At 48.6% G+C, this 16,892-nt stretch overlaps 1 protein-coding gene across 2 annotated transcripts; it reads left to right on the top strand.

Moving 5' to 3' along the window:
• Positions 1–807: 807 nt before the first annotated feature.
• Positions 808–7,242, top strand: LOC119465796 (uncharacterized). 2 transcript variants are annotated; one of them, XM_037726249.2, is made up of 4 exons: positions 808–1,428; positions 3,428–3,573; positions 5,513–5,550; positions 6,611–7,242. In XM_037726249.2, exons 1-4 carry the CDS (start codon positions 815–817, stop codon positions 6,725–6,727), a joined length of 915 nt encoding a protein of 304 aa, XP_037582177.1. In that variant the 5' UTR covers positions 808–814; the 3' UTR covers positions 6,728–7,242. The 2 variants fall into 2 exon arrangements, with proteins under 2 accessions (XP_037582177.1, XP_049512855.1); XM_049656898.1 differs by lacking the exon at positions 5,513–5,550 and having other exon boundaries at positions 6,611–6,728.
• The last annotated feature ends 9,650 nt before the right edge of the window (positions 7,243–16,892 follow it).

Below are 16,892 nucleotides of genomic sequence, written 5' to 3'. Positions count from 1 at the left end.
GAAAACGGTCGGCACGCAGACCTGCTCGACGCGGGTCTAAAGGTCGGCGACCGCGTCATCGTGGACTTCAGCCAGAGGCCCGGCACTGCCCTCTACCGCGCGTTGAGCGTTCGGCGCGAGGGCTACGTTCCTCAGCGGCAACAGACAGCCGAGGAGAAGATTCCCTCGTACTTTGACAACGAAGAAGGCGTCGTATGCGTGCTCAGGGACTCGCACGGCTTCGTTAGGGTGTCCAGGTTCCGTGGAGTCACGGCAAGCTTTCAGAAAAGCGACCTCGAAGCGTACATGGGGCGTCGCGTCGTCATGTTGACGGACGTGCTTGAACTAGGCGTCCGGCTTCGCTTCGACGCAATGCGCAACCCGGATGACCGGTCGAAGACCAAGTGGATCGTCGAGAAACTGCGCTTGGTCGACGGCGTTTCGTCGGCTACTGCTGCGGGTACGGTCAGTCCACGCGACTCCAAACCCAACGGTACAGCTGCAGGAACGCTCGTCGGACGCCACGGTCGCGTCCTAGAAGTCTTCTCAGACCACGCCGTGGTCAGGTACGGCGCGCATCGTTCGGACACTGCCTACCTGCACGCGAGTGTGGTCGAGAAGTCCGTCGGGGTCGACGTCGAAGACCTGCGGGACGTCCTGGAGGAAGGCAGCAGGGTACGCTTCAACGCCGACGCGAACGGCTTCCAATACGGCCGCGGAAAGTGGAACGTGACACGCGTGGAACTTCTCGGCTCGAGCTCGTGCGCGAGTCTTTTCTCCGTGCCGTCGTCTGCCGTCAGCCTCGAGGCGCTCGCAATGTCTCAGCTGTTCGCGGATGGATTATCGGGCACGGGCGACGCCGACCGAGCTCTACGATTTGCCCCTGGAACCCCGATCTCGCCTAGCCGCGGATCAGGAGGAGGAGGAGGAGGAGGAGGATCGTTGTGACGTCACAAGCGTCCACACCGACGTGACGGATACCCGTTGCAGACAAAACGTCTCTGACGACTGCAGGCGATCGCCGTATCTCGTCGACGACGACGACTTTCCTGCGCTACCATGCCGTGCGATCGAGGAAAAAACGCCGTCTGTTTCCATCTACGAGAACGTCTCGGCCGTTGTGGCAAGCGTCACAGCGAGTACGGCGACCTGCTACGTCGAGCAGTCGGGTTCGACGAGGACGGTGCGGTTCGGAGCTCGCTGCTTCTACAGGAACGGCGAGCCCGCTTCGGGGAACCTCGGACGAGCGCTCGGCAAAGGGGACGCGGTGACGCTGGACTTCATGGTGGGAACCAGGCGCGAAGGTGGCGACATCGTTCACTGCGACCTCGCCTGGCAGGGAAGAAAGCCTCGCAAGGTGCCTCGGATGAGCGCCGAGGAGATGCTGGACAAACTGGACGTCAGTGGTGGACAGCCGACGAGCGAGGATGAACTATTTCTGCACGAAACGTGAGTTGCTTGTTCCGTGCACGACCACTCGGGTATTTTTATTTTTTCAGTGCGAAGCGTTATTGGCGAGTTCGACCCAACTTTCTGTAACGACTATCTGGCCGTTTTCGTGGGCCGATCCAGAAGGTAGTGCAGTCTAAAAACGTGGGCCGTTCCCGTGGGTATATGTGGAGTCTGAAAATGTAGGCAGACCTCGAAGGTATACAGTGCAGTCTGAAAATGTGGGCTGTCACCTCGCGCGTATGTGCCGCTCTTTAGTAATACACAATGGTCATTATATAATCGGAAGAAAATATAGCCAGAGCAAAAAAAAAAAAAAAACTATAGCAACATGCATAGAAAAGCAGAAAATGTCACTCACGTAATGCAGAGAACACAATTGGACGATCACACACCGTGGTTGTCTAACAATAAGTACCTCGAGTAAAAGGAACGTCTGTGTGGTTGAATGCATAGATGCTTTGACAACGCTCGGCAGAACCCTGAATGGTTATGTTCATTCCCTCTTGTATTAAGCAATTTACTCCACTTATCCTTGGCAATTCGAAGGAATGATTGCTTGAAAGCGTTGGTCGAAACATGCATTCGTTATGGCGAAGAATCTATCGCATGGCACATTTCCGGTGTCAGGTAAAGAGCGATGAAAATTAAGGGCGCTGAACGTAAACCCTTTGTTTCCTTTAGCATTGGTATCGAGTGTATAACTTGAAACACAAACAGGACAAAAAATAGCGAGTCAGACATAACGTACTCATAAAATGATACGCAAAGATACACTTGTTACGTGTGCAATTGTATTTTTTCTTCCGGCTGCAAAGTCGATAAGCTATCAATTGACGCGTTTGGCATTGTGAAGTCACGTGGTACGATTGCGCTTGTTTTTTTTCGTTTGGCTTGGTGGCCATAAAAAGATAACCGCCACAGGATAAAGCATTCATTGTTCTGGCAGCATTCGACCCGCGTTTCCTACTCTTAATTAGTTCCTGCAGTAGTTTCCTACTTAATTAGTTATCCGCGCCACAGCCGTGTGGGAGGCTTCACCTCTATACACCCACTTGGCGAGACACCGACGCCAAATAAGGAGAAATATGCAAAGAAGCTGTCCGCGTAACTACGTACACCTGAGCAACTGTAATGCGATATAAATATCAGCATTGTCAGGACTGCACTGCCTCCAGGATCAAGCGTTAGAAACCACAGTGAAAAAAAATCTAAATTAAAGGAGAAGAAGAGAAAACTTGCCAATACGTCTTGTACATATCGTGCGCTGGAGTCAGGATCGGCCCACCAAGTCAGCACCTTTGATTACACGTCACTCACTCTCCGTGATCGGTCCAATTTTAATACACAATCTTCAGGATCGGCCGAAGATTGTGTAATCTCTGGGAACTGGCGGCCGCTTCTTGGATCTAACTGTGTAATATCATCACAATCGAAAGGCGAGGCAGTGGCTCACGGTGGTCAGTACACCCTGTCTACTGCGATGTATTCACTATCAAGGCGGATGTAAACAGTCATCAGCAGTATGAAAGGGAAAGGCTATTTATTTTTTTAAACGGCGATAACTGGTGATGCATGGGTTCAAACCTAGGAACTTGATACACAACATTAAGATTACCTGTTGAACGTTTAGTCTTACAGCACACTTTTATGGAGGGCATGTGTGTTTAACCCCTATGGGCGTGTGAAAAAAAAAATGAGGTGCTCCCTTGCATATTGATGACGACTGTACTTGTTTTCGCATACGTTTCACGGGCTCCCACGCTGTTCGAGTGCAACCTTACTATGCTTCTCTTAAGCATCTCCGCCTCTAACGAAATATTCATTTTAACGAAGTACAAACAGTTCCTGTCTCGATGACTTCTTCATAACGAGGATTTGCTGTAGTTGGGTGTAAGCGAACCTGGAACCTCAACAACGCCTATTTTGGACGTTATCGACCCATTGGCATTCGAATTTATGCTGTCCGTATACATATTCCTGTCCACCTCTGCTACAGGATCGATGACGACGAATTGAGTGCACTGCTGGGCGAATCGTCCGTGCCTGACAGCGGCAAGCGAGGCGGTGCGAGCGAGGCCACTGAAGAGGACTCCAGTATGGAGGTCGATCTCCTCGCCCAAGTTTCAGTGAACGGCGTGCAAAGTAAGCCCCACGTTGCACGGACTCAGCGTCGTCGCCCTGTATTTATGCACAGTCGAGCGCATCTACATCGAACGGCTGTACAACGAAATTGCCTGTATAGTGAAGCAATGATTCAGTTCCAGTCCTATTCTGATCTGTGCGGTGGGCGACCTTTACAATGAAGTGACCCGTATAACGAATTATTTCGGAGGCCCCCAAGCACATCGTCATGAAGGTGTGTGTGTGTGTGTGTGTGTGTGTGTGTGTGTGTGTGTGTGTGTGTGTGTGTGTGTGTGTGTGTGTGTGTGTGTGTGTGTGTGTGTGTGTGTGTGTGTGTGTGTGTGTGTGTGTGTGTGTGTGTGTGTGTGTGTGTGTGTGTGTGTGTGTGTGTGTGTGTGTGTGTGTGTGTGTGTGTGTGTGTGTGTGTGTGTGTGTGTGTGTGTGTGTGTGTGTGTGTGTGTGTGTGTGTGTGTGTGTGTGTGTGTGCAGCACCAAGGCAACCAGTAGGTAAGATCCCCGAAGTACCAAAGGACCTAATAAAGACACGACAAAGCATGAAAGTGTCAAACTCAAGAGATCAGATAGAATTCGCAGAACTGTCAAAACTGATCAAAAAGAAGAAAGTAAGGGATATTCGAAATTATAACGTGGGAAAGATTGAGGAAGCCGTAAAATATGGTCGCAGCATTAAATCAGTAAGAAGAAAGCTTGGCATAGGACAAGGCAAAATGTATGCACTGAAAGATAAGCAAGGTAACATCATCAGCAATTTCGATAACATAGTAAAAGCAGCGGAAGAATTCTATACTGACCTGTACAGTACCCAGAGCAGCCAAGCTACCTTCATTCGAAGTAGTGATGAACAGGATACAGAGGCTCCTTCTATAACTAGCGATGAGGTTAGAAGGGCCTTGAAAGACATGACCAGGGGAAAAGCTGCTGGAGAAGATGGAATAACAGTCGATTTAATCAAAGATGGAGGTGATATCATGCTTGAAAAACTTGCGGCCCTTTATAGGCAATTCCTCACGACTTCAAGTGTACCAGATAGCTGGAAGAACGCTAACATTATACTAATCCATAATAAGGGAGACGTTAAAGAATTGAAGAATTACAGACCCATTAGCTTGCTTTCAGTATTGTATAAAATATTCACCAAAGCGATATTCACGTGAAGCGATAAAAACTTCTTGAAATGGTCTCCCACCGATTTCGAAATGTGCCCTGTGTTATGACTATGTATGTATGTATGTATGTATGTATGTATGTATGTATGTATGTATGTATGTATGTATGTATGTATGTATGTATGTATGTATGCATGTATGTATGCATGTATGTATGCATGTATGCATGTATGTATGTATGTATGTATGTATGTACGTACGTACATACATGCATACATTACATTACATAAAAGTGTAATGTATGTATAAAAAATCTTTCAAAAAACCATAAAATATATAAGAATGTCTAATAATTGATGAATTCAATTTTTGGTGTAAGGCGCCTCTTTCTTCTCCCGATAAAAATTTGTTTTGTTCTCATAATGAGGGAACCGTAGTTTTTTTTTTTTTTTTTCCCTTCGCAACGTCATTTATGACGCATAGTTTGGTTCCTTACGACAAAATTCACGTGTGCTTACGCCTTAATTTTTCGAGAGAGAAATATTTCGATAAATGACCTTATTTCTTATATTGAAGCGCCTCCAATTTTAAAAAAAAAATAAATCGCAAGCGTTCGAGCGCCAAGTTTGCGACTGTTGGCATTGATGACCCTACCTTAAAATTGATTACTGCAGTCCAAACTTGACATTGCGAACTCTTCATTGCTGTCGTCTTGAGCGTATGAATTAAGAATGAATTCAGTTTCGACAAGCCTGTGCTCCGTATGCTTTTGTTTCCGAGTGTGCGTGCCTTATCTCGCATGTATTATAACTCCGTATCTTATCTTCTCGCAGGGACGACCTGCGACGGTGACAAACAATACGTGCTTACGGTACGTGTATTACCTTTTGCGTGGCTTCACCAGCAGTTGTGATTACAAAATTCTAAAAAAAAAAATGTCTGTTATAAGGCTTCTGGACTCCAATGACTTTACATTTTCCTAAAAGAATACTGACACGCGTTCTTGAGGTTGTAAAAGCTATATCCACGCCTTTCTCGAACGTGAAAGAATGACAGCAAGTGTCAAGATTTGGAAACACCGCATATGTCACTTTGCTACTAAATTTGGTATCGTTATAATGCCAGACTTGGTGTCATCGACATGATCGCGAACTCGTAGACGCACAGGGGCGGAATCTTATAACGGTTCCGAATGCGAACCGTTCGCTCGCGCTCACGTGATTGGTCAGAATCGTGGTTGCGTCAGCGGCCGTCAGAGAAAGCGGGGCGGTACCGCAAATTTTGAACACCGTCGCGCATCTGTCAATCATTTTCAAAGCGATCCCGTCGTCGGCCATGAGTGGAACCGGGAGTAGAGGTAGTCCGCTTTGGGTTCCGTTGCTGTGGCTTGGCTGTTTGCTTGCGACTTATTGGCAGCGCGCGTGGGCCGTGCCTCCTCGGAGACTCGCGGGCGGTGCGCGCGCGCGCGCGCGCGCGTGCGTTCTAAGGTACGACTACATACACTTGAAAGCATGGCGGCGCCCCTCATTCTTTGCCTCGGGTTGCTCTCCCTGACCCGTCAATGACCAGAGGTGCTAGACGCGTTTTCAGAGCTGACAAATGAAGAGTTTCGGCGTCATTATCGTCTGTCAAAGGGAACCGTCCGATGGCTGTGCAACGACCAGAGGGCGGCGACCATGTCCAGGGTGGTTCTTTTGGCTTTAGATCCCGCATGCAAAAGAAAAAGGAGGAGATGGTAATAGACTATTTTTCACTATCGGGTCACATTGTAACCTTCAGTAAAAATGCAGCAGGGAAACCCAGAGACGAAACTCGTACCTTCCGCCGTGCTCAGTTATATTTGGCGCCGCGTGCGTTTGCATGTGTTGACGTCAGCGGAATGCTTGCACGCTCTGAAGTCGACGTCCGCTGTTATTTTTTATTTTTTTCAGGAGAAGCAAGTGCCCGCCTTCGCAAGGTTGATCCTTCAGCAACTGGCAAGGGCGAGCCACCAACCTAACAGTCGAGTCAGTCTTCGGCACGCCAGCACCCAGACCGAAGAACAATAGTGCCATACAACGATATGGCTTTGGATTTTCATCGCGAACACTAGTTTTCTTCAATCGTTCCAGTCAGTACCCGACAGGCCTGTTTTGCGATGTGTGCGGGACCATTCAGCGATGAGCGTACTTTCTGGGGCAAAAATTTAGAGAGAGCGGCAAAAATTAAATTGTTTGCAAATACAGCCGTGAAATTTAGAATTGTGACAGTGCATTGGTCGCACAATAATGCGTGGAATATGCATACCACTCGATTTCCGTGCGTATATGTCAAGGCTGCACAAAAAAAAAAAAAAAACGCGGATTCTGTGGTCTCCACACTTTCACTCACGACTGTACCATATTGCCTAAGCGACGGACAGAGAAAGGACGGATATGGACGAATCTGTGTCCATAAGTATCTTCTCTTCTGTGCCCATAAGTATCTTCTGAACTTCTGGCTAGCCGTGCCTCTATACGCAGTCATTGAGGGGGCACTTACGGGCACCTGAGTCAGTTCAAGCCAATAAAACATGCTTCCAAAACTCGATTTTTGTTCATTTGACAGAAAACAGGGTTGATTGCCGAAACAAATTACCGAAGTTCTTTCAACTTCGCGCTGAAACCTGAGCACGTCACGTGACTACGCGACTTATTTTAAAGTGCTTGCTCGTATGTTGGCCGTTTCGGCGCAGGAAATGTTTTCAAAACTTGCTTCGTTCATCCCTTGCTTACTTTCGAACGCAGTGTAGTAGGATTTTTACTGATAAACACTCGATTAGACTCGAGCAGACGTTGCCAGAATCTGTGACGTCACTGTCAGCTGGTGTGGGAACTTCGAGGCGGCGGCGCCACCCGTATGTCGTTCCTGCGTCTTTTGTGGCTTATCAAGCTCCCTCCCCCCACCCACCCCCTTTTCACGGTGTGAGGAGAATGGTCGTTTTGCTAGTGCAGAAGAGTAAATTACTACAAATTATAATTAGAACGACTATAATTTAATAAATTATAATATTCGTCTTTAGTGACCCATGTCACGCAGGTCGTTATTCCAGAACTCGACCAAGCTGCCTTTGTTTCAGGAAATCGCCGATCTGGTGATTAGCGATTCGCAGTGAAGTAGTTTGCTTAATGGATAATTGGTTCGATATTATCGGTTGCGTCATCCTGTTTCCCGTGTTTAGATTAGGTGGGTGCGTGCGTGTCATCGTCCGATACCGCATAAAAAAAAATCCGCCTCCACTCCACTCTGTGAAAGTGGATGTACCACAGCGAAGCTGGTGCGGACACTAGACAAGTATACCACCGCCCCAGCTGACGTTAGGCGACGTTACACAAGCACAACCACCAACAACAACACGAGCGACATACGTCACGGGCGCACACACGTGTGCGGAAGTGCAGCGTGCATCTTCATTCTTCTAGGCCGTCTGCCAAGCGCAAGTGTGTTATCAAAGTAAATTATGAAATTAAATTAAAGTGTCAAACGCGGAAACTGAAAGACAAAGCCCTTTTCAAACTGCCGTTTGAGGTCCATCCTCTTTCTTGTAGGCCCTCCGCCAGGCGCAAGTGCGTTATGAATTGAATTTCTCAAAGTAAAATGGGTCAGAAAATTCGTAAAGTATACGACAATTGCACGCAACCTACAGACATGATAGCATTGGATTGCAATTCGAATATAGGAGAGAAAAAAAAATGTGTTACGCGGAAACGCAAACACAAACCCCTTAACCCCAGCTGCCGGTTTTTTGGGTAAGCACGCCACGTAAAATCCCGACCACCTATAGACTAAAAAAATGGTGTGTGTGTGTGTGTGTGTGTGTGTGTGTGTGTGTGTGTGTGTGTGTGTGTGTGTGTGTGTGTGTGTGTGTGTGTGTGTGTGTGTGTGTGTGTGTGTGTGTGTGTGTGTGTGTGTGTGTGTGTGTTTTAATACATGCGACGAAGTATAGGAGACTTTCTACTGTCGAACCGTAGCTATTTATAGTTTGGTGAGTCGGTACGATTACATCGGCGCGAGCCTTAGGTGGATGCATAACATTATCTTTTTTTCGGTAGGAATACTATCAGCACTTTTCAGGAATGAAAACAGTGTCCTTAACATACCTGCCAAGTATGCCGGATTACCCGGGAGACTCATGGATTTGGACCTTTTTTTTTTTTTTTTTTTTTTTTTCCGGTTGTGCGGTTGACAGGAAAATCTCCCGGAAATTGCAGTTGTGCCCCGTTTCTATCCGCGTCCAGCGCTTTGTCAAGCCACATTGGCAAAAAGAATCCAACCCAATCCAGTCCAGTCGGAAGTTCATCGCGCCAAACATTGTTAAGGAAGTAGTAGGGAAGTATTTCGTACCGCGGGGAAACCTGGTGGCCCCTATAACGACATGCAACTAGCTGACTTACGTTAGCGTCACCGTAGGCGGTCATCGTTCTCCTCAGCGTCAGCCGCTCTGGAATTGCGTATGCCTACGGTCAGTCGTGGATTTAAAATCAAGGAGCGCTAGCGCAAAAAGTACCTTTAAGTATTTTTAATGTAGTACTGAGGCGAAGTGACGCTGGATATTTTGTTGATACCACAGAGCAATGCGGAGTGCGAGCGGCAATTTAACATACAGGAAAAATACGAGGACGCAGTGCCGCTCGTTCATGTGTCGCTCGTCTAAGACGCTGGGAAACGTCATCCTCGCAAAATGTGAAAGAAATGGAATTTCTTACAATCAAACATAATCTGAAGAATTTTTGCAACACCCGCCGTGGTTGCTTAGTAGCTCCGGCATTGCGCTGCTAAGCACGAGTTCGCGGGACCAAATCTTGGCCGCGGCGGCCGCGTTTGTTGGGGGCGAAAGGCAAAAAAAAAATTGGTGTGGTTTAGCTTTGGTTAACCCTGGTTGATAGCGAAAGCTTCACTGCCCTAGCTAGGCCCATTGTCGAGCTGTGGCCGAGGTGTGGTTTCGCAATGATATACAGACATGTTTGCAATGAATACAGTGTTGAATTATTCATCTTTTTTTTTTTATGCCTATGAAGACACCGCGGTGATCAGTAAAGTAGTGAGACTTGGTTGCAACTCGCAGCTGGGCCCAACTCTACTCGGGCAACGGCGGCAATGTCTCCTTTCAGGGCTCCGGAAAGGCCTAAATATAGTCCGACGTAGCGTGAACGCACGCACACTTTATGTCACGTTGGCGAGAACAACAGCGGCTATAGTTCGACCGATGGTTCGACGTGCTGGCGCCGCCAACGTAACCGGACGCGCGGCCAATGCGCTCCGACGCGCCCGGCGTCTGATGACGCTCGCCCGCACGCACGCACATACGCGCGCACACACACCGATAACGTCGGACTATAAACGCACCATGCTCTCTTGTGGTTTGACCTCTAGCTCTCAAGGTGAAAACTGTTGAGTCGCCGACGGCTGCCCGAGGTAGCGTAATGAAGCTTTCGCTTCAAAAACGCCCGTGTGCCGTCCATTGGGTCAAAGAACCCCAAGTGGTCGAAATTAATGCGGAGTTCCCCACTACGGGGTGCCTCATAATCAGACGATGGTTGTGGGACCCGAGAATTTAATTAGCAACAATGAAATGGCTTGCGAAAGTGAGACATTGATGTTCATGTGGTCATTTGTGTATCTGTAAATGAAATTGTAATGAAGTTCTCCTGTCAGTATTTGAAAATATAGACGTCGAAAGGGGGGGGGGGGGGCGACGTAACCGACCCCCCCCCCCCCCCCCGGGTCGGAAGATCGCCCAGATTTAGTTTCTTCGAACTTTGCAGATAAGCCCTAATTTAACAGAAATTTGTCGATTTTATTCATGTACTACGGCCGTGCCGAGAGTATGGCCGAGAGTATGGGCGCTATTTAAGTAAACTTCAAAGACAGAGGACTGGACTGGACAAACTTTATTTGGGTCCTGCAGAACGCGGGGACTAATTATGATATTTGCAGTAAATTGCGCAAGCAAGCGATGCGGGGCTTTATGAATGTGTTTTATGAACAAAGCAGAATTTATCCCACTGCCCTGGGAGAACTGTGACTCAACCGTTATCAAATCAAGCGAAATTTGAGTGGGCGGAGGGGGGGATCAGCAGAGTAGGGAGGGAGACACCATGGCAAATGTTATGGCGAAGTCACATGTGTGTTGATGTATTACTGCCTTTTTTAAACTTTCCAACAAGAAGGGCTCCAAAGCATTACATGCGGGCAAGGTTTCACACGGAAAAGTCACATACGGGCTACTTTTTAAATATGCGATATAATTACAGGAAAGTGAAATTTTGTTGAAACTGTTCGAAAGGAACAAGTTCGCTGGAAATTTCGTTGTAATTCTCCTAGGTCGTACACATCGGCTGTCTTTCTTTCTTGTGAATATTGCAAGTCGATCATGTATGCTGATTGTACTTCATTGTGTATAACGTCGACAATACTATTACCTTAACTAGCAGTACATTTATGCTGTACATAGGCTTAAACAGCAAGTACAATTCTTTGTTTAATTGGCAAAATTGTCCGTAACAATTGTGCATTTTCTTATGTGCGCTGCACTGGTGCTACATGGGCGGGATCAGGGACTTCTGTGCACTCACTGCCCTTTGTCCCTGCACCATAGATAGATTTTATATAGTGTTAAGAAATAAATGCAAATTCAAATAATTTTCGGGCCCCCGTGGTTCACCGCGTGTGATTGATCACTTATTGTACTAGTAATTGGATGATATATATATATATATATATATATTCGGTACGCCACTGCTGGATGCATGGTCCGCCGGGTGGTTTGCAAACGTTAAAGCGGCGCTGGGTCTGCCACGTCAAACGCGTGTGACTTTAGATGAAATTGCCGAGGCTCAGCGTGAGCGGTTGCTTGGTAAAGCGGGTAGGCATATCTTAGAGTCAATCGGAGAATCGGTGGCTGTGTCGCGCGATGGGGCACGGCTACAAAACGTTAACCTTCGGACCAATATCACGGAATGTGCACCCTGTGCACAATGTAGGGAGGCGGATGGCAAGAGCATACAAAATCCTGACACGACGGTTATTTTCACATTTTACTATTGCTTTAGCACTACTTGATTAGTTTCGGTGTTCAGTGACTCGCGAGTATACTTGTTACCGGCTTAATATATACTATACATACTTGTTTCCGGCGCACATGGGGTCAGTAGAGAGAGCCCCGCGTACCTCAACGATTTGCTGTGCCCCCCCCCCCCCCCCCACTCGAGAAATAATTGGTACGCCACTGCTGGATGGTCCGCCGGGTTTCCAACAAACGCGGAGGGCTAATTACGGTGCAAAGACGCCTTGCGGCTGGCGCATGCATTCGTGACCAGTCAAGTCCTCTACTCGACTCCTTACCTCCACCTGCGCAAGTATAACGAGAACGCCCTCGAGGTGATTCTCGGGAAGATGTACAAGTGTGCCCTCGATCTCCCGATAACTACGGCCAACCACCGCCTCATGGGCCTGGGGATGGTAAACACTTTCGCGGAGCTCCGGGAGGCACACTTCACCAATCAATATACAAGACTTTCAAAGACGCCGTCGGGACGCCGCCTATTAGCCCGACTACACATGCAGCACCTAACACTGACGGAAGAGCGCGTACACATCCCCGAAGTCTGGAGATACGCCCTGCACGTGAGGCCTCTTCCGGCCAACATGACACGTGACGACCTCAGTGGCAGGCGCCTTGCGCGGGCGGAGGCACTGGCCCGCCACTATGGGAACAAACGCGGAATCTTCTACGTGGACGCCTCCGGCCCTCACCATAGGAGGTGGCACACGGCCGCAGTCGCCCACCAAAACGTCGCGGTGAATGGCCTAACATTCAGAGCTCAAGACATAACACATGCGGAAGTGGCCATCGCGCTAGCCGCCGCAGACCAGGACTCGAGCGCCATCATCACCGACTCGAGAGGGGCCTGCAGAAATATTGAACAGGGGTACATTCCTCTCTTTAAGTCTCGCATCCTTCAAAATAGCGACTACCTCGGGGCCCCCGCGTCCCGAACGATCGTGTGGGCTCCTGCTCATATGGGCCTCGAAGGCAACGAAACGGCAGACGCCGCTGCCCGCGCGATCTCTCCGGGCAACGCCTTCAGACCCTTCCGAAATGGATGCCGAACCCAATCCGGCCCTCACTTTTCGAGAAATTACTCAACTATACCAATTCGGTAACGCAATTTATCCAAAGCCCTGTAAGGGCCTTACAAAGGCAGAGGAACGCACACTCCTCCGCCTTTACACCAAAACACTGCTGTGCCCGGCAGTTTCGAAACACTTTGATATCCTGCCTGTACAGGAAAATGTCCGCACTGTGCGGAGAAGTCTTCGGACATCTTCCACGTGGTGCGGGCATGCCAATCAACCCCGAACCTCACCCCAAAACCAAACCCCACCCGGGAGGACTGGGAGGCAGCCCTGCTCGGCTGCTCCGACCTGGCGAGCCTAGAAGGCCCTGGTCGACCGAGCACAAGCCGATGCGGTCGCCAATGGGCCCTGTAATGAGGAGCCTACCTAGTGAGTGTGAGAGGTGGCCCCCTCCGGGCCACCTCAAGATTCCTTCGTGTATTTTAAATAAAGTTTTTCAGACAGAACGCGGGAGCGCTCGGCACGTGCCGCTTACTTACCGTGACGAGCGCCGACAGCCCGAACGCATAGTGCTGAGCGCGTGCCGCTTGCTTACCGTGACGACGACGACAGGAGACGCCGACAGCCCGAGCGCATAAGGTGCTTCGCACCTAAAGAAAATTGCGGCGGCGCTGCCATCACCTTATCCTGAAGTTAAGGCTGCTTCGGGCCGGGTCGCTGTCGTCTGCTCGACGAACCGTTGTTTCCGTCGCTCTTTCGCCATTTTCTTTACAACACGTCGGTAGAGAATAGAATCACTGTTTCCGCCACCGAGTAACATAACTAGAAAGAGCAGAGTGAAACGCCTCTCCAAGCTCCATGCAGCTGCTGTAGGGTCTCCGACTCGACACGCGTCCGACAGGCGCGCGGGCCCACTCATTCAGGGTGGCGCCACCAACATTTCAATTAAAAAAAACAGTTCACCGACGATTCCAATACTCCATAATGCAAAATTCGAGCGTAGCTTTATACGTGTTTTCGTTCCCTGATATATTGGCTGGCGCTGACAATCTGTCTCGTGCTGCACATTGCAAACGGAGCGGAGTGTGGCGCGACTGCTTCGCTAATCGGGAGATCGCGAGAGGCAGCGCGTGGGCGCGATTCACAGCAGCAGCCGGAAACAGACCTCCACTCATGCAGCGCTTTGTTTCCATATATATGTCTTATCGTTGGCCTCATCGGTGAACAGACGACGCGCGCTACTCTGGCGCCATCTCGTAGCAATCGCTGCCGCAGAACACGTCTTGCACAGCACTATATACGCTTTCGCCCTACCCTCCTCCGCCCTCATGGTACCGCTACACCCTCCTCCGCTTTCTTCCTCGCGCTCTCGCCGTCTTTCATCCCCCGCTCGGCTCCGCGTTCGCTCTTTCATCCTTCGCTGTGCTCGTTCGCTCGGTTACGCCGAGGGACGCCGACGCTCAACGCAGGAAAGGGCGCCTAGGAGCTGCGCTCTAAAACGCCTCAGCGGGGAGCCCGCTTTGGACTCACTCCCCTTATGCACTCTCCCGCAGAAGCACACTTAAAGTTTGCACCCTTGGGACCACTGCACCAAATTTGATGTGGTCTGTTGCATTTGAAGGAAAAAGTTATAATCTAGTGACTGTTGGTAGCGAATTTTCGATTTAGGCCATCATTATTCTGATAAATATTGTTGAAAATTGAAAACTTTTAGAAAACGAAACTATCAGGTTTACCACTCTAACTCAGCAATAAAAAAAAAACGAATCACAATTATGTAAATTGCATCTAATAGTGCATCTAAATCGGACAAAATTGATGCATTACACATGGCTCTCAAGTATGCCACCATGCAATATGTGAATAGGACTTTTGCAAGACCCTTGTAAACAAACAATATGTAACTTTTTCACGTAAGAAATCAATTGACATACCAAATTTGTCCGCTTTGACTGCTCTAACGGGTGCAGTTTACAGAACTGCATCCACCTCTTCTTGGTGCGGAGCTACGAATTTGTTAACTTGTTGCTTCTATTTTTTTTAACTTAACAATTTTTGAAAAAGATTTTTGAAAAGTTCTGGCCTTCAATCAAAATTTCGCTTCCAACAGTCACTAGGATTTAACGTCCTCTGTCAAATGCAACAGATGTCATTAAAGTCGGCCCTGTGGTTATCTTGGAAAAGCGTTTCTGCGTTTTACGTGTATTTGAATAGGCAGCATCGGAGTTGGGCCCGAGCTAAAGCTTCCTATCTCTTAACGCTGCGCGCCCGACAATTCCCTGCAGGTCACGAACGGCACGCGTGTTATTACCGTGAAATAGCATTCTCGACAGGAAAGTAACGAGCGCAGAGTTTTCAAGAAAGGAAACGCGAGCAAGGCAGATGACGATTATTGTTGGTCGTGGGTCGAGTTGAGCCCCAAAGGGTGCAAACGTTTGGAAGAGCGCATATCCGAGTTCCCGTTCCGAGTTCAATGAACTCCACCATTGAATAGCGGCACGTACCCATTGTGGCATATATTTACCCACTAGACCTTCGGGGTCGGCCCACATTTTTAGAATGCACTATCTTCGGGATCGGCGCGCACGAGGTCGCGGGATCGAATCCCGGCCGCGGCGGCCGCATTTCGATGGAGGCGAAATGCAAAAACGCCCGTGTGCTTGCGCTATAGTGTACGTTAAAGAAACCCCAGGTGGTCAAAATTAATCCGGAGCCCTCTACTACGGCGTGCCTCATAATCGGAACTGGTTTTGGCACGTAAAACTACAGAAAGAAGGAAGCACTTTTTTTCGTGAGATAGCCAGTTAGCCAGAAAGAAAACTGGCCCGACAATACAATGCCAAGAATGACATTCGCATTGATAGGAGTACTAAGGGAGTAGAAGGATTGATAGGAGTATTGGCAGCAGAAGCAGCTCGTTTAAATGGGCCATGTGTCTGATCCGTTTCGAACACGCCGCTGCTGCTAACGCGAACAGCTGAAAACTTGGCGAGCACAAGCACTGTGCGAAGTATTGACGGATCGGGGAATTGATAGAAATTTTCAGGTGTCAACCGTTGCTTGTGCATTTTTCATGACGCGCTTATCGGGCTGGCCACGTGGGAGATGCTGCCGCCGTTCTATAATCTACTAGAACACTAAAGCCGTTCTCAGCCGAGCTAGACGAAACGCTGGCGCCACAACGCAAAGACCAATGGCGACCGATGTATAGCGCCTTCCTCGCCTATCGGTCCGGATGCGAGTACATTAAATTCCCAAGTATCAAACAACAAGTTGCTAATGGGGCTACGTCGTAGTGGGGGACTTCGGATTAATTTTGACCACCTGGGGTTCCTTTAACGTGCATCGAATGCATGGTACACAAGCGTTGTTGACATTCCGTCCTCATCGGATTGCTGCCGGGCTCCTTCGTGGCGGAGGAGGAGGACATCGAGGCATCCTAGCCGGGATGGAACCCGCGCAACCTCGTTAGAACACATTCCATCAAACATAACGTATCTCGTGCTCAGCCTTGCAATGCCATAGCCACTAAGCTACCGCAGTGGGTCATTTGCTTTCCACGCGTTTGAAAATAAAGTGCTTTGATTTGACTGACGTGGGAGGTACATGCAGCCAGTTAGATAAGAAAGCCATATATATCCTGCGAAATAATTTACGCGAAGCAGTCACAGTTCGTCTATAGTTGTACTGATGAAATAAGACAGCGCTGAGGACGCACATACGGAACCCCATCGAATGATTTAAAAATCAAGCGATGACGTGGTCGCGATTGTTGCTTAATTGGCATCGACGAACAATCATTGAATCTGTGCTGCTGGATTAACCTTTGGAATGGAGCAAAAAATAAATAAAAATAATTGTCGCTAAAAACGAGCTGGACACAAGAGGCACTTCATCAGGCCACGCGTGTTAAGCACCTTTATACGCGAATTTTTATCTACGGCACCACCAGGAGTCGAACACAGCTCGACAGCTAACAAGAGCCAGGGAAGCTATAGCAGAACGTAACCTTTTCCTGTTTTTTCGTACTTATACGTGAACGAAAATGAGAAGAGCAAAATATAAAAGAAAATTGCAATAGTGCAACTATAAGCTCACCGAGGAATATCATGCTCA

The sequence above is a fragment of the Dermacentor silvarum genome, chromosome 10, assembly GCF_013339745.2.
Source record: "Dermacentor silvarum isolate Dsil-2018 chromosome 10, BIME_Dsil_1.4, whole genome shotgun sequence".
Lineage (NCBI taxonomy): Eukaryota > Metazoa > Arthropoda > Arachnida > Ixodida > Ixodidae > Dermacentor > Dermacentor silvarum.
Note: the sequence above shows the minus strand (reverse complement) of the source record. Positions and strands in the feature narration are given on the sequence as shown.